At 41.2% G+C, this 22,428-nt stretch overlaps 1 protein-coding gene across 2 annotated transcripts in view; it reads right to left on the minus strand.

Annotated features, from left to right (window-relative positions):
- CFAP91 (cilia and flagella associated protein 91) overlaps positions 1-18,885 on the minus strand; it is a 29,959-nt gene extending 11,074 nt beyond the window's left edge. The window contains exons 1-13 of one of the 2 annotated variants that reach the window (XM_075725288.1): positions 18,786-18,885; positions 17,837-17,913; positions 16,791-16,845; positions 15,529-15,688; positions 12,708-12,791; positions 11,769-11,825; positions 10,687-10,868; positions 9,807-9,984; positions 9,307-9,464; positions 8,865-9,047; positions 8,615-8,757; positions 3,385-3,501; positions 343-414 (exon numbers count right to left, since the gene is read on the minus strand). In XM_075725288.1, coding sequence (XP_075581403.1) covers positions 343-414; positions 3,385-3,501; positions 8,615-8,757; positions 8,865-9,047; positions 9,307-9,464; positions 9,807-9,984; positions 10,687-10,868; positions 11,769-11,825; positions 12,708-12,791; positions 15,529-15,688; positions 16,791-16,845; positions 17,837-17,913; positions 18,786-18,885 — 1,566 coding nt within the window. The remainder of the gene's footprint in view (positions 1-342; positions 415-3,384; positions 3,502-8,614; positions 8,758-8,864; positions 9,048-9,306; positions 9,465-9,806; positions 9,985-10,686; positions 10,869-11,768; positions 11,826-12,707; positions 12,792-15,528; positions 15,689-16,790; positions 16,846-17,836; positions 17,914-18,785) is intronic. The other variant, XM_075725295.1, reaches the window with a different exon arrangement.
- Between the last annotated feature and the right edge of the window lie 3,543 nt (positions 18,886-22,428).

The following is a 22,428-nucleotide window of genomic DNA, read 5'->3' on the forward strand; positions in this document are numbered from 1 at the left end:
ATCTTGGCATAATCAAGGCAAAATGTACTCATGGTCCATATCTAGTCTAGAATTTGCCATTTCAGTAATTCTGCTGTGAAGCACCTAATTAAACAGCTGAGTGTAGGGGATGCCAGGAACAGGGAGACACAGACATGTGTAGGAACCTGGAAGTTCCTGTAAGAAATTTGGGCTAGAGAGCAAAGACTTCAGCCTTGAAGGACTCCAGATAACATACAGGAGGATATGCTGCAGAAGCCTCATTGCCCTTGATTAGTGCCGTGGAAGAAAGATTGCAAGCACCCTTTCAATCATTCCCACCTTCACTCTGAAGAGAGACATAAACAAAGAGACACAGAATACCGTGTTCTGAATAGCCCTGCCTCGGAGCAACTTCTGCAGACATATCACTGCCAATTCTGTTTCCTCTTCCTCCTGCCAAAACACAGCAAATATCCACAACATAATTAATTATTTCTTTGGGGACTGAGATTTCTATAGATTATCCATCTAACTATCAAAAAGTCTAACTCATATCCAGCTTTTTCTCAGTTGTTTCTGAACACCATTCTTCTAATTTCTAGGGAAAGGAAGGTGAGTCAGAACAATACGTACTTCCATGTTTTACAAGAGATGGGGGAGAAAGGCTGTATAATTAGATTCTATCTGAGATTTTAGAGGGTCTTTAGAGACAAGTACCTAATGATAAGGAGATGTTGATAGAGAAAACGACCGTATGCATTAGAAGTACTATTTGTGGCTTGATTGAACTTGAGTTTGCAAAATGAATGTCAGCTACATTAATTTAACAGGTCAAGATATTAAGGGGATAGAATTATTATTGAAGGAGGTGCAAGAGAGCTGTTAACCATGAATAAAGGGACTAAATTAAAAGAAGCATATATAGTTTTTCTTTTTATATTTATTCCAGCGGTGACCTTTATCAAACTCAGTAAATTTAAGACTCAGAAAGTGATTGTTTGGAAGTAAAATTAATTACATTATATTATTGTCTCTTTGAGAACTTTACTGGCCTAGGATTGTGTGATTGATACCAACCTGGAAGAATGATGGAGCATAGTGGTAAAGGGAACATGACCATAGGAGGGAAAAAAAAAAAAAAGGGTTATTTTAAATAGAGGAAGCACAGCTGGCAGCATTTTTTCTTGCTGAGGGGTCTACTAGTCTGGAGTTGACAGTAGCAGAAGGAAGAAGCCCACTGGGTGCCTGGGAAAGACAAAAAGAAATCTAAAAATTGCAAGGAAGTTTTTTTAATAAAAAGCCTATGAGGTCTGCATTGAAATGTGGTATTTTAGAAGTGCCGGAAAAACAAGGAAGAGCGTAGGATGAGAGAAATGGTGTGGGCTTGAATCTTAGTATGTTTTTTCTTAGGTGTTGAAGATTAAGTTTTCCAAAAGCAAAAGGAAGCATTCCTGCCTTTTCACACCACCACCCAGGAGGAGCAAAGCAGAACTAGCCAAAGGACTGCCTTATGATTTGGTATGTTCTTTTTCTCTGGAAAGAAGGGATGAATTTCCGGTCCAATTAGAGAGCTAAACTGTACCATATCACCTGGCTACTGGGTGAAAGCCCTTCAGGACAGAGTTTTGGAAACGGAGATGGCACGCATACTGGACAGGTTGGTTTGATGTAAACTAAGATTTGGTTTAAATTTTTGTGGGATGCATTTTTCTGTACTTCTGTTGTTCAGTGCTGCGAATGATGCCTTAGTGAGGGTAATCATCAACTTCTCCATCTGCCTGCTACAGACCAGCAGGAAAGAATGAGGGGAGATGGAAAGCCTATCATGCCCTGCAGGAAAAAAAAAGAGAATTAAGGATATAGAAGGATCTAGGAGCAGGCTGAAAACTAGAGGGAGCTGGGAGAAAGTGATAAACCAGTGAAGGAACTCAGAGGCTCTCTGTGAGCTTGTTGTGGCTAGTAAGTGCATAAGAAATGACTGGGGGAGAGGAGTGAGGAGGCCTGCAGTAGTGCCTCCATTCTCTCCACTTTCTTTTATATCCCTTGTGGTCCATGTCACCCGCCTGTCACTCCGGCATGCTTTCCTTTTGAGATCCGCAACTCCAGCAGGAAGAGGCTGGTGCACTTAGCAGTTGAGAAGAGCCTTGCTTTCAGTGCTCCTCGCAGCCAAGTGGTAGAAGAAACCTTATGTGGATTCTGCAAGGCAGGAGATGTTAGTGCTGCTCTTCAGTGGCTGAAGTGGCCTGATTTTACAGATGGAGCTTCACTGCAGAGCTCCATTCTTTTATGTGTTCACACATAAAGATACTTGAAACCAAATGTTGACAGAATTAATTTAGGTGGAATTCTATAGTATCAGAACTCTTTAAAAAAAACTATAATCTGTAAACATGCTCAAGAATGACTACAACTGGGAGATAAATCTTCCTGATTTCTTTCCATGTTACCTGGAAGTACTTAAAAATCTGCTAAACTGGTGAATCTAAATAGTGTAAATCTACCACTGCAATACAATATTGAATACCTAGGAGTTAGTAAAGTTGTGGAAAGCTCTTCCCAAGGAGATATTCTTGTTTCAGTCATCTTAAAATAGACTGTATAAAACATAGCACATGATACTGCACAAAGGAAGACAGCATGGATGATCTAATAAGACTTTCTCTCACCTTCATGGTTGTGTGACTCTCTTAAATTTACAAGCTTAAATGGTAATTGTGTCTGATTCTTACTACATCATGGAAATGGTGTTAATAAGCAGACAAAGCAATCCACTGGGGCAACCCAGTATGTACCTTACTTTAAGAAAGGAAAAGAAGTCACAGCTCCCCTAAAAAGTTGTTTTTTCCTACAGCGTATCACATCCCCCATGACACATCATTACTGATATTTCAATCTCTGCAAAAGAATCGTTTTCTGTGAACTGGAGCATGCTCATCAAAGACTGCAGCCTGCATGAAGGCAAGAGCTTCAGTCCAGCAAATTAATAAAGTGCATGCTCAGTGCATACCCAAAGTCTCACTGGCTTCAATGGGACTAAACTTAATTGCTCCGCTGGATTATGATAGTGTTGTCAGATCAGAAGGTTGGAAGACATTGAATAATAATACTACGATTCTGCCTATTTGTTCCCTAAGAACAAAGGAATAACATGCCTACCAATTTATGGCTTTATAAAATAAAGTTTAGTTAAGAATTTGGCCAACAGGTACTGTAAAAGATTTTCAATTCTTCAGCTGCTAGTATCTTTATAGAATAAAGAGAGACTAAGGGAGTCTGCAGAAATAGTGATGGCTATTTCTAACATCAATACACACAAAAAAGATAAAGCTCACTTCTTTCCTTCTCAGGGCATTCCTTTAACAACCATGTAGGAAACAAGCTGGGATCAACAGGAAAAAAAAGTGCTAAAACCAGCCCACTTACAATTGATGGTTTTTCCAGGATTGGAGTGGGTGGCCGAGGAACAGGCTTTTCCACTCTTTCAAGGAAACGGAGGGGCTTCTTCGGCTCCTTGACTTTATTCTTCTGCTCCAGTAGTACCTGGAATAGATACACTATTTAATCAGAACTAGGCTAGATAGAAAGTTACAGTAAGGCCAGCCCTCTAGATGCTGACTGTTGCTGATCACACTGACTGCAGCGAGCTGAAGTATTTTGCACTTCGCAGGCTTGTGGCTTCTGTTTCTTACTGCACATCAGCTGAAAAACTGAATATGGGCAGCAGATGAGGCTATTGGTTGGTCAGAAGATGCTGATGGGAACTTCAAAATCATATGTAAGAAGGAAACAAGGGTTATTCTACTATATTTACAAGTCATCAGCAATTGCATAGGGTGAGTCACCTAAAATTAATCTAAAATTGCTATGAACTTAATCTCTAATAGAAAACATTCTTAAGTAAAAGCATATTTCAGATTTATTTTTTTCATTTTAAAATAGGAATCGTATTGAACCAATTAAACACTGACCCATATACAAGCAGAGGCAGTTGTGTGTGTTACTTTCCTTATGCAACAACGAGAACATTAATTATTTTCCTGTAAGATAGAGGTAAGATTCTTTCAAAACACGAAAAATGGGTAGGAATGTCACAATTTATGTACAATTTACATATCACTACAGAATGGTTGTAACTCTTTGCTTGTTACCGCAGGTTAGAAATGTTATGCGGTCAGGAGATTTTATGAAGGGGGTCGCTTGAAGAGTGTATTGTCCCTGTTCTGTGGCCCTTCCTCAGTGAAATATCTTTGTATGATACGCTGTTACTGGCATGAAGATTGTAACAGTGCTTGCTATAATTAATAAGGTGTTTTGCATGACAGGGGGAGGAAATTGAAAGAAAAAAACTGCTGTAATTGTGATTCTTTCGAAAAAAAACGGCTCCTACGTTTATTAGTGCAATGTTGCTTTCATTAGAATGTTTCTAATAAAACCTTAGCCTCCAAAAATATTTCTTGCTAACCAGAACAACAAAATACAACCAGAATAACAACTTTTAAAGACAGAAAAATCTATGAGCACTTCTGACAAGAGGGAATTCTTATTAATGTAGATTTGAGAAATACTGCAATTCCCAGAAGTGGTTTTACGTTTTCATGTCAGCACAGTCTAGTGCCTGCTTTGCTGTCTTTACTAAGTCAGAAATGCTTACCATTTGCTTTCTCTAATCTGAGGTTTTAAGTTATTTTAAGACTTTAAAGTAAGAAAAGAAAAAGAAAATATGTTTTTTGCATTAACTGGTTCTGCCTAACTTAACAAATTACCATTTTTCAAAATAGGGAGACCAGGGCCCAAGAATTGCTGTAAAATACTTTCTTTAAAAAGAAAAAAAGTGCTAAATTTCTAAACAACATACTTCAAATGTTACTGCTTACATATCACACTCTGTGTTTTCTGAGATAGACTACATTACTTTTTTCAGATAGCAGGTTCAGAGTCATGGTATAATCTGGTTGGATTAGACAGCGAAGGACCACCCAGTTCATCTCCTTTTCATTTTCCTGGCAAATGCAGTGAACAGCGAATGGCACCCAAGCTTTTGGCCATACACTTTAGCTTCTTTCCTAGCTTCTGACAGAAGCAGAACTCTTGACAGGATAGTGGCTTGAGAAACAACTCTCCATTCACAGAATCATTCTTTAAATTCCTTCCTTATCTTCTCTGTGATCCTCTCCTTTTCACAAGACACTAGGTATATTTTATTTTCATGTACAGCACAGAGTATACAGTCATGTTTCTCTTTCTTCCTTTCTGCCCATGAATGAAGAAGGTAAGATCATCAAGGATGGACTGACTACCTACTTTGCAGTGCAGCATAGCTGCTGCATCTTGGCTGATCAAGACTGACATAATAGCTCTTAGAGCTTGTCTGAGCATGAGCCAACTAACACTGTGTTGGAGATCTGTTCTTGATGAAATAACTGCTTGAACAGGTTTTCCTACGCTTTGAAGTTGGCAGAGATTTTCTCCAGAGACATTCTTGTCCCCCGCTACTTCTCCACCTCCTTCCAGCAACTGGATAAAGGAAAACAGACGTGATGAGAGTTGCACTTAATGCTGAGGTGAGAGATTCTTTGTTCTGACATCATCTTGATCCAGCACTTTGAAACTACCTGACAGTTCACCCCTCTTGAGCACACAGGGTCAGCCTAAAGTCACGCATCATTCTGCACTGGGATTTCTTCTCCTCCGTTCCTTGGTGTATTCAGTTACCTAGTTGTATTTCCTTCTTACAGTAATTAGCTATATCAGTATGCTACCTCCTTAATGGCTTGGATTTTCACACAAGGCTGTCTATATAATGGCTCACTTACATTCCTTAAAGCACTATCATCTGTGCTGGCTAGGAACTAGCTTTCCTTGTCCTTTTAGAGATCTGGCTTAAGATACAGATCATTGTTTTTTCTGTAAATCCTGGGTTGCTCCTGTTTCTAGAATGTTCGCTTGTTTTAGAGAATTATTCAAAGAATACTGAGTGTACATAATACTCCTGCAAAGGTTTCAGGATGCTCCTCAAAAAGTCTGCTTCTAAAATAATTTCTTTTTGGCTTAGTTTCAAGTCTGGAAGAAGCTGTTCTTATTCTCAAGAGGAAATAGATCCTTTTTGTAGTTCCTTGGATAATTGCTTGTCCCGTCTTACAAACTTTAAGCTTAGGAAAACCCTCAATATGGCAAACCAAGAGGAACATAATGAGGAGGACTAGTCCATCTTGCCACTTGTTTGGCTAGAGAAGCAAGCCTTGGAAACTTCCTTTATTAACATTAATTATTTCTGAGGCCAAAATCTAGCATTCCTCCTCTGTTTGCTGCCTCCTTCCACAGGTTATTCAGGGAAAATGAAAGAAACTCATTTTAGAGCTAGATCACTGTGTACTCTCTGAATTTTCTAGAGTTCTGCTTTATTTCTAAGATTATGGGGGAAAAATTATAGATTAAGTGTGCTAGTACAGCACTGAAAAGAGGCTTTTGAAGAGAAAACTGGTCTAGCTGCTCAGCTATAGAAATAATGCAAAGCAACAGAGTGCCCTTCTGAGATGATCCCTAATTGCCTGCTTTAAACCTCTTTCATACTGTGTGTGACGGCGGTTGTTGGCATGATTGGGATTGCTTATGCCAAGTGGTCAGACAGCTGTCCTCTCAAGTGCTAAATTCTGTTAACTCAAGTACTCTCCACCCTTTACTGCCCTCTTCTTGACAGCTCCAGTAGCTTATGAGGTGGACCTGTCAGAGAGGCCCTGCTAAGCCAGAACATGCTATAGCCACCAAACTTAAGAAGCAAAAGCCTCTGATGGGAGAAGTGACCAGTAACAGCACCACAGAGCTCAAGCACTAATTAGGGCAGTGATTTCTTGTCACTCTGAACAGAAAGTTTGTTTAAATGTAACGGTGGCTGAGGCAGTCTGGGTGTTTCACCAGGTCAGTACTTTCTGCTTGTCTGGACCAACCAGTCTGGTGTCTACTTCTGTACATCTAAAAGCACCAGTTAAATTTTGCATAGTGGATTTATCATCTTTGCCTGCAAAGGAAATGCTTTGTGATTTTAAAAGAATATACGTTTTCCCTTTTTGTGGTGAGGAAATGAGTATGAGTTATGTAAGCCCCTCAGTTGGTATAAATCAATGTAGACCAAGTGATCAACATTGATTTAAGAAAGAAAATACACAGAATTGTCTGCTTTTGTTCTGTGTTCCATCTCCCTTTGACCACCAGGTTTTTTTCAGAGACATTATTGTGTAAGCAGCCAGCATTAGGGCATACTTCTTCTCCGTGACTACAGTTTAGACACTCCACTGTAGCCTTTCAAACCATGAGAAGTATTCTGAACAAACAGAATACAATTGCTGTAATTGGAATTCAGCTCTGAAAGCTTGGACTAACATTCTGCTGCCTACGAGAATCGTGTTATGATCCAGATTATACATAGTCAGTACTTGAACTTTATGCACAAAGCAGGCAAATTCAAACCCCTTCGATACTGCTGTATTTTCTTCTCTAAAACTGTAGTGAATTTATGTCCTTAGTTCTTGAACAATTCCTGTAGCACTCAAGATTTTCTTTGAAAATTTTCCTTCTGAATAATAATCAGATGCAATATTTCATCTTTTACAAGATCCAGTGGAATTTAAATACAAGATAATATGATTGATTTTTCAGAACAAGATTTCAATTTAAAATTCATTAGTAGAAAGTTATTGTCTGCATTGAGACTGTTATTAAATTACACTAAAACAAGAAAGCTATACACATAATTGCCAATTATGAACTATTTCTTCACTAAATAAAGCATAAGTGAAAGTTGCCAAGCTTTACAAATGAAATTCAATATTTTCCAGAGATAACAGCAGCCAGCCAAGAATACGCCTGATTTTAAAAAAAGGTAACCCTCAACAGCATCACAAGAAGCATACTTAAAACTACATGTAATTTACAAATATTGTGATTGTAGATGCAAATGAGGCACTTCGTTCTTCAGTGGTTGATTGCATATATGGACATCTCATCTGCATGAACAGTTGTGATAAATTAAGATATGCAAAACACTATTAGCATGTTTGCAAATCAGATGCTGTTGTTAGGGAACAACAGTGATTATGCATCCACTGTTCCGATCCGGTTTTATGAGTGGGATCATTTTAATCATGCTTTGTTGCAGGTGTTTTTACAAAATGTACTTAAAATGTACATTTTTAAAAATGTACAGAATTTTTAGAATATGAATCCAGATTTGCTTTATTTAATTATTAGTAGTTTGACAATGTAACCAGTAGGCTTGCCACTTGTGCATTATAAAAGCAAGGGAGAAATGAGAATGAGCAAATGGCAGGAGAGAATTTCTAACTGATACAGTATGTTCCGATCCAAATACCTGATCTGTAGGAAGACAGAAGTAGTTATGCTTTGTTTTCTATAGGGTTGGAGCAGAAGCACAGATGTTAGAGAGAGAGAGTACTGACAAAATGGGTTCCATAGCAGTACTGGTCATGCCTACAAAAGTCTGAATGTCTGATCCATTCTGTCCTTGAAATTGGCTTACAGAAAATATGAATTTAGCACGGGAAATTAGGAGAAAGCTTACACATGTGTCTTCCCGATTACATTTCTGAGCAGTTCAAATCTAAGAGGAAGTGACATGCTGCTGGATGCAGCTCCATACCTTGTGAACCTGTGCCAGCTCCACCTCTAGCCTTGCTGATCTTTTAATAAATCCAGTCTTAGTGGTAGTGTACTTGGGTTTTGGCGCTTTAATCTTGACCTGGGTGACAGAATCTGGGAGAGATGCTTCCAGTTCACACAGTCCTAAGAAATACAAACAGCAATTAATTAATGGTGGGGAGATAAATTTGACTTTTGTTAATATTTTAAGTAAACATCTCATACAAACTAAATCTTCCAAAATGCCTTACCTGCAAAGGTGTTAAGATAGAAGTTTTTTACCACATAGCGTTCAGAATGGTTGTCTGGGAAATAACCAATTCTTGACAAAGGAGCGTATGTTTGTGATGCAAAGTCAGTATACTCTTTGATGATATCTCGTCTCTCCAGCTTCCCCATCACATTCTTCCTCTTAGCTATCAGTTTCCTGAGCACTGAAAAGGAAATACAAATGTGAGAAGGTTCTTCATAAAAATAGTTCTAAAAAAGCCATATCTTTGGAAATTCACAAGAGCTTTTGCTGCTTAATATAAAGACATGACCTGTTTGACCAGAACAAATGCTGGCCATGTATATCTATATTGTGGATGCAATGTGTTCCATCTTGAATAAAGACTGCAGCCTTGTGAAAATAGAAATGGCTTGTCTGAAAACTAAGTCTCATACTGCTCTCTCCCTGTCTTTCAAACTTACTCAGTGCACAGTCATGTTGAATCTTTTTTATCTTCTCTTCTTTAGCCTTCTGATGATTTTGCCAGTGGTCATCCAAGCGCTTGGCATCCAGCTCATTCTGATTCTCTTCTCGCCTCCGCAGCAGCTTCTTTAAGACTTCCAGTCGAACCTCCTGCAACCTACAAGGAAATAAAAGGCCAGGTATGACCTACTGTACCCTGCAGTGTTCTGTGCAGTGCTGTCATCATCAGATCCTACATACCAACTGACTACTTCACACATAGTTCATATTGCATATCTCATATTTAATTTTTCACTTTAAAAAGTGAGTTTAGCACTGGTGAAAAGTATTGTGGTAGCAGTCTCTTATATTAAATTTAACAAAAATATCCCTTCCCAAAATCAGGGGATTTTCACAGAAATAAAAGGCTTGTACCCTTCAGCCAATCCCCTAAACCTTCTTGGTGCTTCTCTATTCAGCCAATAATTAAAAGAAATAAAGAGTATAATTGGACTCCTACTTTTCTATTTCCTGTTCTCTAAAGGCCCACTCCTTCCTCTCCATATCATCCATCATTTTCCTCCTCTTCGCGATTTGTGAGGCATTGTCCATGGCTGGAAGAGTTGCTTCCCATGCACGTTTTTCCCGGGCACGTTCAATCATCTCCACCTCGGCTAGTCCTGCTGGTAGCCCCTGACCTTACAGGGACAAGAAGCAGTAGCTCTTTAGGAGAATGGTGAATCCAGCAAATAACCAACACCAAAAAGTATTAGAGGGCTGAATGGGCACAAGCCCATGTGTTAAACACAAGCAGAACTTTCAACAGCCAGAAGTAAATATTTCCAAGGCCAGTAAAATTCTACAGTATGAGGAATGGTAGGACCTGCAGTTGCTATAGTTAGTTGACATTAACACTAGCACTTCATTCCTCTACTGCAGGCTGCAAAGGAGGAAAAACTTTTCCAAGAAGACACTTTCTGAGAATGAGCACTTTCTTTGGCGTGTCCAGTGTCCATCACTATTGCAGGTGTGACACTGGGAGATTAAGATCATAGGTGTACTCTGGGGCAGCAGTGTTCATGCTGTTTTTTCCACTGATGTCTAACTTAGACAGCCAAAGAACAGTAGGTAGATGGGAAAACTGCTACCAGTTTGTATTTGTAAAAGATATGACCTTTTTATATTGAGTGATCTCAAAACTCTTTATGAAATGCCCCAGAATAGCACTATTAAGTAGGTAAATATTATACCTATTTTAGAAATAGGTATGTGCCCCAAAGGATAACGGCAAAGGGCTGCCAGAGCTGGCAACAGACTTGAAACCTGACATTGAAAAAAAAAGAACCTCCTGCTAAAGAGGGGACATGATTATTACAATTTATCTTGATTTCACAACTCACCCCAAGTGAGTGTAGCAAGTGTCAGAAGTTCAGGGACTGACCCCCTGGGAACTACATATTCAGGGGAATAGGGATCCGTCTGTGCTTCGCCATCCCTGTAATCTGTCTGTGTGCCCAAAGTTCGTAACTTGGGACCAAAGACCTTGCTGTCTCTTGTAGCTGAATGGACATAGGGCTCTGTCCTAAAAAGAGATGCAAGATGGAAGAACATTTGGCACGTTCATTAAAAAAAACAAACCAGGAACACAACACTAAGTCAAAGGTAGGATATCCAAATATGTTTTGGTTTATCTTAATATTGCTCCCATTGATGTTAACTCCGCTATCTTTAGTAAAAGCATACTGAGGCTACATTGAGTCTTCTGAAACCTCCCTCCTTAGGTAAGCAGTCCAGAAATCTTCTGTTTTCAGCTCTCGTAAGTTATTACATGAAAATATTCCCTATGTATCCATTCTAAAGCACTGCTTTTAATGGGCACAAAAAAGAAACTAATGGCTGAGTGTAAAATGGACTGCTTCAATTTAGCTTACGTGTTTGTCTTTCTAACATTTCCAGAACAAAAATTCAATTCTGATGTAAGCATGTGCAACTTCCATTGACTCTGCTAGGAACTGAATGTTCTTATGTCCCCTGAAAATTTGATCCCCACTGAAAACTACACTAGACTAATTCATGGATGCTCTACACCACTGAACAGTATTGCAACTATCACAGAGATTGTAATAAAATATCAGAAGATTTTCCAACAATATTGCTGTATTGAAGAATCTTCTTTGCATCGGTATCTATTCTAGGATTCAGACACACTTGGCTTTCTGTTTCAGGCTTCATAATCATAACACACTTGAGGCACATGTTCTTTACCCACAAAGCACTACTTATACACTACAAGCAAATTCTGAAACACTAAGTCACCTGTTTCCTCAGGAATTCTCAGCAGTGAACAAACCCTTACCTCTTAGCAAATTTTTCCTGTTGGTTCATTACAAAAAATATTGGTCACCAGCTAAACAGTTACCCTGTCTTTTTCTGGTGAGATGTGACCCATTACAACAGTAATGTTCCAGAACTCACTACTTACTTTGCTATTGCGTAAGCAACATTTAGTGGAAGCAGCTTATTAGAAGGGATGAGAGGTCTGAAAAGAGAGAATGCAGACGTAAGACAACAACCATGAGCGTAAAAGATCATCACGGTTTAGAAAAACTGCAGGCCACTAATTTCAGTGGAGTTACACTGTTTTTGTTTAAGAATTGTGCTTGAATATTAAATCACTCTTTCATAGCTATGGAGCAACAGAGAAAGTTTCACCTGTAGAAGTGAGTGTTATTCTTCTGTCAAAGCAGAAAGTGGAATTGCAAAACAAGAAGATAATTAAAAGAAGTTAGTTTTGATTGTGCTTACAACATTTTGTGTATTTCACTAATTAGTTTACTTTTTTCACTTTGATATTTTGAGAGAGTTTTTTTAACAACTTGAAATCCTGAAATGAATTCCTGCAATCAGCTAGCTGTTGGTTCAGATCTTGAGTCCATTGCTGGCCTGCAGTGTCATTCTGGAAGGAGCAGAGTAGTCCTGCAGTAGAGGAAATTGATGAAAAGTTAATCAAGGATTCCCTTTGCTTCTTTTCTGCTCTTGGCAGAAACTGGGAATTAAAAGGTTCCTCCTTAAGAAGGCACCTTTCCAGGAGTCTGGAAAACCACAATGCCTTTGCGAGCATCTTCTTCCTTTGTGTAGGAGGATGTACGGTGCAAAGCTTTCTACAAATAATTATTAAGTACAGAATGCCTGATACATTTGCTTATATGGTAACATATTACCTGAAAATTCTGGCATAGTGTGAATTTTAAAAGGCCCTGTGATTTAAGATTTGGTTACTATTTAGTTTTTTTATAGCAGTGATCAAAGAACCAACAGAAAAGACAAAAAAAAAAAAAAGGCTCTGGCATATATTTAGGTGCTCTTTAAACTGCACAAAAGCAAGCTTCTGAACTCTGTTTCAAATCAGTTCATTCCCTACCGTGCAAAATATTTGTAGCGATTCCGTCCACTAACTTCAGGATCTTCATACACTATTTGAGGTATTTGAAGAGAAGGTTGAGATCTAAAAACCGAAATACAGGATTCCTTACTATCATTTAAGAAGTACATTCAGAGCAGTTATGATCTTTTTTTCTTATGTTTTTTTTTTCTTCTCTGGTTGCACAATCAAACATACATGCTACAAAGTCCACAAAATGCTCATACTTATACAAGCAATTATATTTTGCTTTTTTCATACTTTCATACATAGCAAGACAGTTTGACGCTTTATGTATATTCCCCACTATGGGTGGGCAAGAAATGGTCATTTGCTGCCTTTAATAAAACTTTCTTATGTGCTTGTCATGAAAAGAATTGGCCACTTGTAAATGCTTGACCTTGTAAACTACTTTTATTGGGAGTGGGGGACCAAGCTCATTTCCTTAAGAGTGACAGACTTTCCATAACAGAAAATATGTGTAAAGCAGTATAAGGAACAAAGGGGAGGACTACCACTTTCTACCTTTCAAAAACAGCTAAAGAGATTTTGAGCAAATGTGGAAAATTTTAGAATCAGCAATTTCAATTTGAATTCTCCAATAGAGGAGAAGAATTAGGCTGACCATGTGAATGTTTCAAAACCTATGCTTGAACAAGCATATTTTTTGCAAGAACATTCTTTCTTCATTTTTTCCCCATTTTGAATTTAAAGTAGGCAACCCGTTTAAATTTTTCATTATAACATCTTGGAGGGTTTTCTTCATTTTAAAGCTTTGGAAGACCATGAGGTAGACCTCATTAAGGCAGTCAGTGAGAGAATGGGTATAACTGAGTCCTCTGAAGGCTATGCATCAGGATTGCTATTTGATTTCACAACCACTTTACACTCCAGTCTTACTCTGGGCAAGACAAGAAACAGAAGCTCTTTAAAAAAAACCCAAACAGCCCATGCCACGCCATTAAGGTAAGTCATTTCCTTAAGCTATATATATGGCAAGTCCTGAAGGTCATGTTTTTCATAAGACCATTTTTGGCAACTTGTAAGAATCCTGATCTCAGATGTATGGGATTGTGGGTGCTGGAGTTGGTTGCTGCTGCCTGATTTTAAATACAGAGGCATATTTACAGAGATATGGTTAACAATACATAACATTGCTCAACAGCTGGGATCCAAACAAAGGCTTGCATGCTGCGATCAGTTGTCTTCAAAGACCCCAAGCCCTGCGAGCTGTGCTGTGGAACTTGGGGAGCCACAGTATGGCTATCCACTACAGCAAAGCCTACAGAAAGATGCTTCATTAACGTCCTGTGACATACAGTTCACTGCAAAGGTAAGTATAAAGTCACCTCTTCCCAGCACTTTCAGTCATATCACATAACAAAAGACAGGGGAAGGTTTCGAGATGCAGTGTAGTAACCTGAGATACTTGCTCAGCACTAATCAACCTATTATGGTGAATTTGTGTTTGTAATTCAAATGAGTTAATTGAGCTGATGGCTAGTTTCACTAGCTGACTCTTTACATATCAGACTGTTGCTCCATCCAGATGGATTTGTGTTTCATTCAGCACAGGTGGGCACTTATTCTTAAGACCTAACTTTATTAGCATAAGCTGTTCATCCTATTATGGTAGTTATAGGCACAATGGGAACCCAGTGAAATAGCCCCTTTTATCCCACAGATCCTGCCTCTTGCATGTCCTTGACTTATATTTGCTGACTTTGCTGAAATAAATGAGCATTTATTCCTGGTAACCTTGCAGAGGCAATGCAACTACCGAAAAGACAGCTGGGAAATATTCTATCTTCTGCATCAGCAACACTGTCAATCAGTGCAGGTTGAAACAGAGGAGATGTATTTCTCATTTTTTGTTAATTGCAAGACTCTGCAAATACATGTTGTTGAAATGTAAATCAATTTTAAAGCAGCACAGGTGTCAAATAAGTTCTTGTTACAGAGTATCAGGCAAAATATAAGAAGCCAATGAGGTTTTCATGTGTTGAGGACAGTATGAACTGCTGAAAATAAGAAGAAAAAAAAAGGCTCCAGAATTCTTATTTTATTGTGGAAATTAGAAGAATATGCTTTCAAAACTGAACAAAACCAGGTGTGAAATCCACTGTATCACTCTTAAACATCTTTGATTACTGTCTGGCATGTGGTAGAACTCAGTTACCAGCAACTCCAGAGCACGCATCATTTGAAAAGCCCATGGTCTAAAGTTAGCTTGTTAATGCAGCAAAACCCTCTAAAAACCAACTACCTAGGCTGATGCCTGCAGTCTTGAATACAGCTACAAGAGGACTCCAAAAAACACATGGTGTGGCAAAACACATAAGTGCTTTTTTTAAAATATTTGCTGAATCAGAAGCCCAAATTGTGATGCCAGGAGAAAGTTTAACTAAGAAACCCCAGAACTAAAAATGTGGTGCCCTGGTTCAGGCCGTATACACCCTTGAATGAGCAGCAAAAGCAATCTAACCAGCTGCACGAGTCTAAGAGGAAACAACTCCCACTGAAGTAACACACATGAGTCACTGAAGTCTTCATAACTTATCTGATCTATAAGAGACTGAAATAACTCTCTTCTCTTTCCCAGCAACCGCTGCAAAGCAGATAGTACACGGATGAAGGAATGTGCAACATCCACCCTGTAAGAAACAGATGGGCAACCATACTCCACAACAGCTGCAATCTCTTAATTTCAAGGGAAATACAAGTAGGAGCAAATTGCAGGCATCTCCACTTCAGTGTGCATGGGTTTTTGTTGTTTTTGTTTGTATGTTTGTTTTAAATTACCCAATCATAGAACACTTACACAGCAAGCTGCTGAAGAGCCTCCAGGCGCTGCTGCACCCTCCCTCTCCATCTTCGGTCAATAAATGGAGGCACTGGATCTTTGCCCTCCAAGCACAGACTGTAGCCCGGGAAACGGCTCAAGCTGCTAAACATACTTCTGAACACTGGTGCCTTTACCTAATGTTTGTGTGGACACAAAGAAAAGAGGCAGTGATTTAGTGATTTCAAATAGCATTAAGGAAATCAGAATTTCAGCTTGCTGTGATTTACAGGACTGCACATTTGGGATGGGGAAAGAAGGAGGCATACATATGCTAATGATGTCAGCTGGTTAGATGGTACTTCTCAAGATGTGGAGCATACCAGACTAGCAGCAGATGCACAGATACGTCTTCTGGCTGTTTTCCAGTGTCTAAACTTATACTTAAAATTGAAAGGTCTAATGGTTCGTTACATAAAGAAGTTAGTGTGCAATAACTGTGAATGTGCAGTAATGTGAACTTCTAGCACATTACCCCATGTCACTCCCTCCTATTTTGTGTGCTTTAGAAATGAAGTAACATATTCCACTTACAGAGTAAAGTTATATTATTTTATACTGTAACAGTTTTAGCATGTGTTAAAATATCTCAATGGGAGTTAGCACACAAAAATCACATTAAAAATCCACACCCTTCCTTCTAAGCACTAATTTCCCTGGGTAGATATGCCTTAAATCTCTAAATTTATGGTTGCAAATAAATCTTTGCAATCGTGACTCAAGTTTAAGTGATGTAGCTATATTGGCTTGTGCTTCTGTAAAGCCTGAAATCAGATTTGAATTGTGAATTGCCCCTTTCATTTGAGCAGGTGCTAATTCAGATGCGTATAGGGTAGTGGTGACATTTCAAGTACACTAACTCACCAGAGTGTAAGAGAGCGTCAGATGATGAAGATCTAGGCACCCTACTATGATAGCTGCTTGCTGTGCATAAGACTGCATTTTTGTTTCATTTCTCTTCAAAGGGAATTCAACTTAGGAGAGTTTGGAAAACCCTATAAACTAATATTATCACAACCCCTGTTCACCCCATTTTGTGATGCTATAGATTAAGAATTCAAAGTTGTATTGTTTCAAATTGCACATTATGCACTTGCTGATTCATATGCTTAAAACATGTTTTATGCAAGTCAGAGTCTGTCACCATACCCATCTGCAACATTACACCTATGATGTGACAACATTAGTGACAGTATGCCTGCTTACTTTATCTGGCCTGAACTGTTAACACAGCCATATTGTTGCAAGGATCTCTATGATGACAGGCAATGTTTCCAGCTCCATGTGTATGTCTCTCTACAGAGAGGCAAACACACATTTTTTTTTTCATGTAGATATAAGAAAGAGATAACGGGGTAAGAGACATCTAGAAACATTGCTCAAAAAACCAGTTCTTGATTCCATTGATGGAAAGCTGCTCAGGGATTTTCTCCTCTGCTGTACATTGCTGTACAGCAATGGAGTTTCAGAGTTCAGAATATCTGCCTTGCAGGCTCAGTCAAGTGCATAGCTTCAGAAGGACTCTTTGTTTCAAATCCAATTCATTGTGCAGTTGTACCAAGTCTGTTTTCCTTTGGCATTCTACCTGTATGCAGCCTGTCCAGCCATCAATCACTGCTGTCTAAAGGTGTGACTGCAACTCTCACAGACATGCCCTAGCTGGTTTAATACTAGCTAGGGTGAATACTGATAGCAGAGAAACAAATGCAGCAGGGAGCTAAGCATGGGCTAACTAGCTAAGGGCTTAGCTAGGAAGTTAAATTGCGCTAACCTAGTGTGAAGAATCAGGATGGTTTTGCAGTCTTTACAGGCTGCTTAGCTGTTGCTACCTAGTTGATTTTAAACTGTCTAAGTATGCTACCTTGAGCTGCAGTGTAAGTATATCCCAAGGTAAGTGAAGAGGCACAATGTGAAATAATACATTTTAACGGCTCTGCTTGAACAACAGCCCAACAACTGTCCAGTTCTTTTATTAGATCTTAATAACATATACAAGCTATTGTTAACAGCATTCGGAGATATTCTATTAAAAACTGACACACAATTTAGGGAATTACTCAGGACATGAAACTGCGCATTTCTAGGCTGCTGCTACAGAGTCACCCTAGGCCAGCAATCATGGTTACTCTCTGTGTTAAGTCTTGTTTTAGATAAAACTGCTTCCTTTGCTTTGTATTTTGCTGTTTTAAGGGAGCAGCTTGGAACTGAGACAGAGTTTCTACACATGTGTATGCATACACACAGAAATATAAGGTGCACATGTGAGCTATATTTGGCCAACACCTACCACTTTATCACCGACAAGTTGAACATGGACATTTGACTTTGAATGGTCCTTCTCACTTGATAGTGTGTACAGAGGGTCTGAAAGATAAGTGAACAAATGGAACTAGTTAGATATTTGAGGAATTGGCATGAATCATCAGTCAGGCTCCACTTGCCTCTTCAAAAATCTGTCCATAAGAGAGTATAAAAAAAACTAGGAAAGAAAAAACCTGAAATACATGTCTCCATATTAAAGAAACTCCACCATCATACAAATGAGCCTCAGAGCTGAAATACTGCTGTTCTGTGGAACATCCACATGACTGAAGAAAAATCTGCTTTCTTTGGAAGCACTGCCAACTTAAATAGAAAATGAAGAAGTGAAATAGAAAAAAAGAAAGCATGGTGCAATGGTAATCAGTGGAAATATCATACTGTACATGATGCTTCCCTCTGGGATATCAAGCTAGAGCTGACTTTCCTGCAGCTAGCAAATGTTTCATAGTCCCAAGCCTCTCCTTGCTACCGAGGACTCTCTTATTCCTGCCAATCCTAATGCTTTACTGCTATGCGTCTCTCCCCTGCTCCTGGGGCGGCACCCATCTTCCCGGCTCCAAACCTGCTTTCCCTGCCTAGCTAGTTGCCGGTCGCTCGGTGACAGCCCCTGGGCCAGCTATGACCGCACACCTCATCTTGCACGGCGGCTGGGGGGGCCCGCCTGTGCCCTCCGGCCGGCGGGAGAGGCCCGGGGATGGCGGGAGGCCTGCTCGGGCAGCCCAACCGCCTCACGACCCGCACACCGCGCCCCCAGCACCTAACTCCCCGCCCCGGGCCCGGCCGGCCCCGCTGGACGCGGCCTCCCTCCCCGCAGAGGGTGCCGGGCCTGGCTGCACCGGTCCCCCCGCCCCGGGGGCTGCAGGCAGGGCAGGGGGTGCGGGGAGGACGCTGCCCCTCCCGGCCGGGCCCGGTACCGTAGAGGCAGTCGAAGGTCCGGCCGGGAGCCATTTGGCCGCGACGGCGGCCGTCCCCGAGGAGCGGGGCCCGCACCGCACCGGTCACCGTGCGGCTCATGGCGCCGCCCGGGCGCCGCCGGCTGCCGCTCCCATGGCGACGGCCGGCGGCGGGGGCGGCGGGGCGGGGCCGGGGCGTCGGGACGTTACCGCGGGGACGAGGCGCTGCCCCGCCCCGGGGGTGGTGGGGCTTTCCCGGGCCTTTCCCCGGGCCTTTCCCCGGGCCTTTCCCCGGGGCCAGCCCCGGCCCTCGGTTTTTCCCGCGCTGCTTCCTCCCCATCCCCCGTGGCCAGGCGTCGCCTCTCCACCGTGGGCCCAGCTTCCCGGAGAGAGAGCCCTGAGGCCTGTAAGGCGGCGAGGCCCGCCCGCCGCCATCTTCTGGCGCCGGAGTCGGGGGCCGCCTGCCTGCTGGGTAGCGGCGGTGGCGCGGGTGGGAAGCTGGGGTGGCCAGGCGGCCCGGCGATCTCCTGCTCCGGCGTGGAGGACGGGGACGTCTGCAGGTCCTTCATCGCCCCCCACCGCCACCTCTGGGCCCCGTGCGCCGGGTGGCAGGGGTAGCTACTTCCCAGAGGTTCTGGTTTGGCATTTGTAAAGCATCTGGGGAGAGCTGCACAAAGCATTACAAATAAACATTACACTGTTACTAAGGTGCATTGCTCTTGTTGCAAGGAGGAGGCTATCATCTTCTATGAGAACCCAAGCTGGAAGATTCTTCATGCTGTTACAGAGGAAGAGCCAGTGCTTTTGTCAGCCTGAGGGGATTTGGAAGCAAAGCTGTTGAGACCTTTGGAATAAGATGTAACAAGCAGCGGAATTGCAAATGGGCCCTCTCCTCTGCCTATAATCTTGAAGCACGTCCCTTGTGTTAGTTGTTTTGTGTATAAAACCATCTATATCAAATAATTATTCACAGTTTGCCATGTCTGACATAAAATTTTGGTCCCTCGGTGCTTCATCACAGGAGAGCAATGTTAAGACTGTGGTTCCAAATTCCTTGGCTCTGCCAATTTACATGTAGACATTTAATTAAACTTTGAATGCTGGTTTACTTTCTTAAAGGCCTGTCACTTGTTTGAAGCGACAAATTCTTCCTTAGGGTAGTTGAGCAAAATGGGTCAATTGAAGAGTAGGTTGTGGGTCTGAACTAAGAAATGCTGTAACAGCTTTGTTGCTGACTGACATCTGTAGGATGCTACTTTCCACAATGGATTCATCCATGCCCTAAAGATACCCAGCAGGCTGTAAAGGCCCTCATTTTACTAAAGAGCTTTACAAAGTGATACCTTATAATTATTGACAGGGGCGTGAAGGTCACTTGTTAATAGACTTGCCTGATATTTCTCATGATCAAGTTCAATCTTCCTTTTTTCTATCTCATTTCATTAGAACTTCATAATTTTTGTGGTGAAGTTTTCCATGCTGGACATCTGCCATGAGGTAATGAGGTGTGTAAACTGTATCTTGGCCAAAAAATTATTCTTTGTCAGGTCCACCCTCACATTTTTCCACTTTAAGGTTTTCGGAGATGACTGGATACAGGTGGCCTGGACTTCTGTTTTTCTGATGAGGAAAGGAACCAGATGGAAACGAGGTAGAAAAGGAGCAATGGAACAGCTACATGAATTCTTGACAGAGTACAACAAAATGCCAGGACATAGCCTAACAGATGAGAACTCTGGAGTTGTGGAAGATCAAAAAGGTGCAGTCTCACTATTAAGTTTAACCGCATTAAATTGGACTAAATGTAAGATGTTGCCACCTTCTTTGTTCACCATGAGCTGCCTGGCCCCACTGCCTCTGATCTGTTGGTGTTGGCAGCTGAAGGACTATGTGGGGAACCATCTCAGGAGACTGATGTGGCTGAAAACTAACCTGTTGGAAAATAAAAGATAAAAGTTTTTAGGTCACTGCATAGCTGCCTGAAGACTAGTACTCACTCACAGGAGGTGAAAGGTATATGTGGCTGAGCTAAAACGCTCAAGGTTCAGGTTCATGGAGCTTGCTTAGATTAGATTAGCATGTGTGTGTGTGAAATATTGGCTTATTTTTAACTAACATTTGTGAGAAATCTCTGTGAATTACAGATGTGGACAGTGAACAGCCTTACAAGTGCTGAAAGATATGTTGATTATTACTATCATGACTGTTCTTTGCCTGAAGTCATCATATTCCTATGGACCTGCAGCTGGAGTGAAACCTGGCCAGGGCCCCTGGCACACTGGTGTGTGCTGTGGCATATGCTGAAATGGCAAAGCAGTGAGGTTTGGTCTGCATTGATTTTTTTTTTTTTTTTTTTTAATGCAGATCAGCCATTTCCGAAGAAAAAGATCGCAAAACACAAAAGACTGAGAAAATGTTTGATCCCAGGCAGCAAACTGGCAATCTTGTGTCTGACCAGCACTTTGGAAAAGGGACTTAAAGCTTATCTGGCAGGTCTGTCCGCATCAAGGACACATCCTGGCGCTCTGGTGAAAGCGAGCTGAAGGCGACTAAACGGTAAGCAATAAAAAAAGATTCCTGTTTCTTAGGTACAGTTTTCAAAGAACTTGACTGATGGTCTTTCTCCTCAGCACTGCGGGCCGTAGCATGATTTTTTGGGTTGGGGTGGGGTGGTTCTTTTCAGTAATAGCTTTTCCAGAACAAGACTCTGTAGCTGAGCTGGGGTGCTGTCTATCTGATGATTTTTTTTTTTATAGCCACTTGGCTCTGAGGGGACACCAGGTGCTCAGATATATGAGTAAACTGTCCACACCTTTGTGAGTTACTGTGCAGTGACTGAGTGGACTAACTCTGTGCCAGGGCTTAGCATGTTGCAAAATTGTGGTGAAGTGCACTAGTTCAGCTGCCCGTGAAAGAGGCTGAACCAAATACATTTTACCTTGCACTAACCTTCAGATAAGATGGTGTAATTTGCTGCAAGATGAATGACTGCTGTTCTGTTGATGGACTTGTTATGCTGTGATGACTTGCTGATGTGTTTGAACTGTAAAATCAGGCAAAGAGAAGTGGAAAATTTAGACAAGGAGGGTGGGATTAGGTATTTGTTGAGAGTAGGATAGTAGCTGGACAAAAAGAAGATGGATTGGACGTGAAAGTGTGGTTTTAGGGGAGAAACGTGGCTGGCTGAGCAAAGAAAAATTAGTCGGGCAGTGGGGTGGTAGAGAGCCAGTGTGCAGGGGAAAGGGGGGGAGACAGGGTGAGCAGCCAGTAGAGCAGAACTGAAGTGGTCTGGACAAGAAAATGGGAGACCTAGATGAGGAGGTGAAAAAGTGGGGAAGGGTGTGGAAAGGCAGGACTCGGGGGGAGAAGGCAAAGAAGTTGAGATGATGAGTGTCTCTCTACTCTGTCTTCCTTCTGTCCTCCAAAGCCTGGGAGGGAACTGGGTTTCTTGAATGTGACTTTTCTCCTGCAGTCCACGAGGATCTATGAAACCCCTGGCAAGATGTCATCCATCTGTCTTTAAGCTTAATTACGTAGATGGTCCTTTTCTGCTCTGTTTGTTTGTTAGCATTTGTCAAATGACAGAACTGTTGTGGTGCTGGGTGCATGTGATGCTTCGTGTCAGCTTTTTACTAGTTATTAAAAAAATCTAAGTTACAGGCAA

Source organism: Pelecanus crispus, chromosome 1 (assembly GCF_030463565.1).
Source record: "Pelecanus crispus isolate bPelCri1 chromosome 1, bPelCri1.pri, whole genome shotgun sequence".
NCBI classification, from domain to species: Eukaryota; Metazoa; Chordata; class Aves; order Pelecaniformes; family Pelecanidae; genus Pelecanus; species Pelecanus crispus.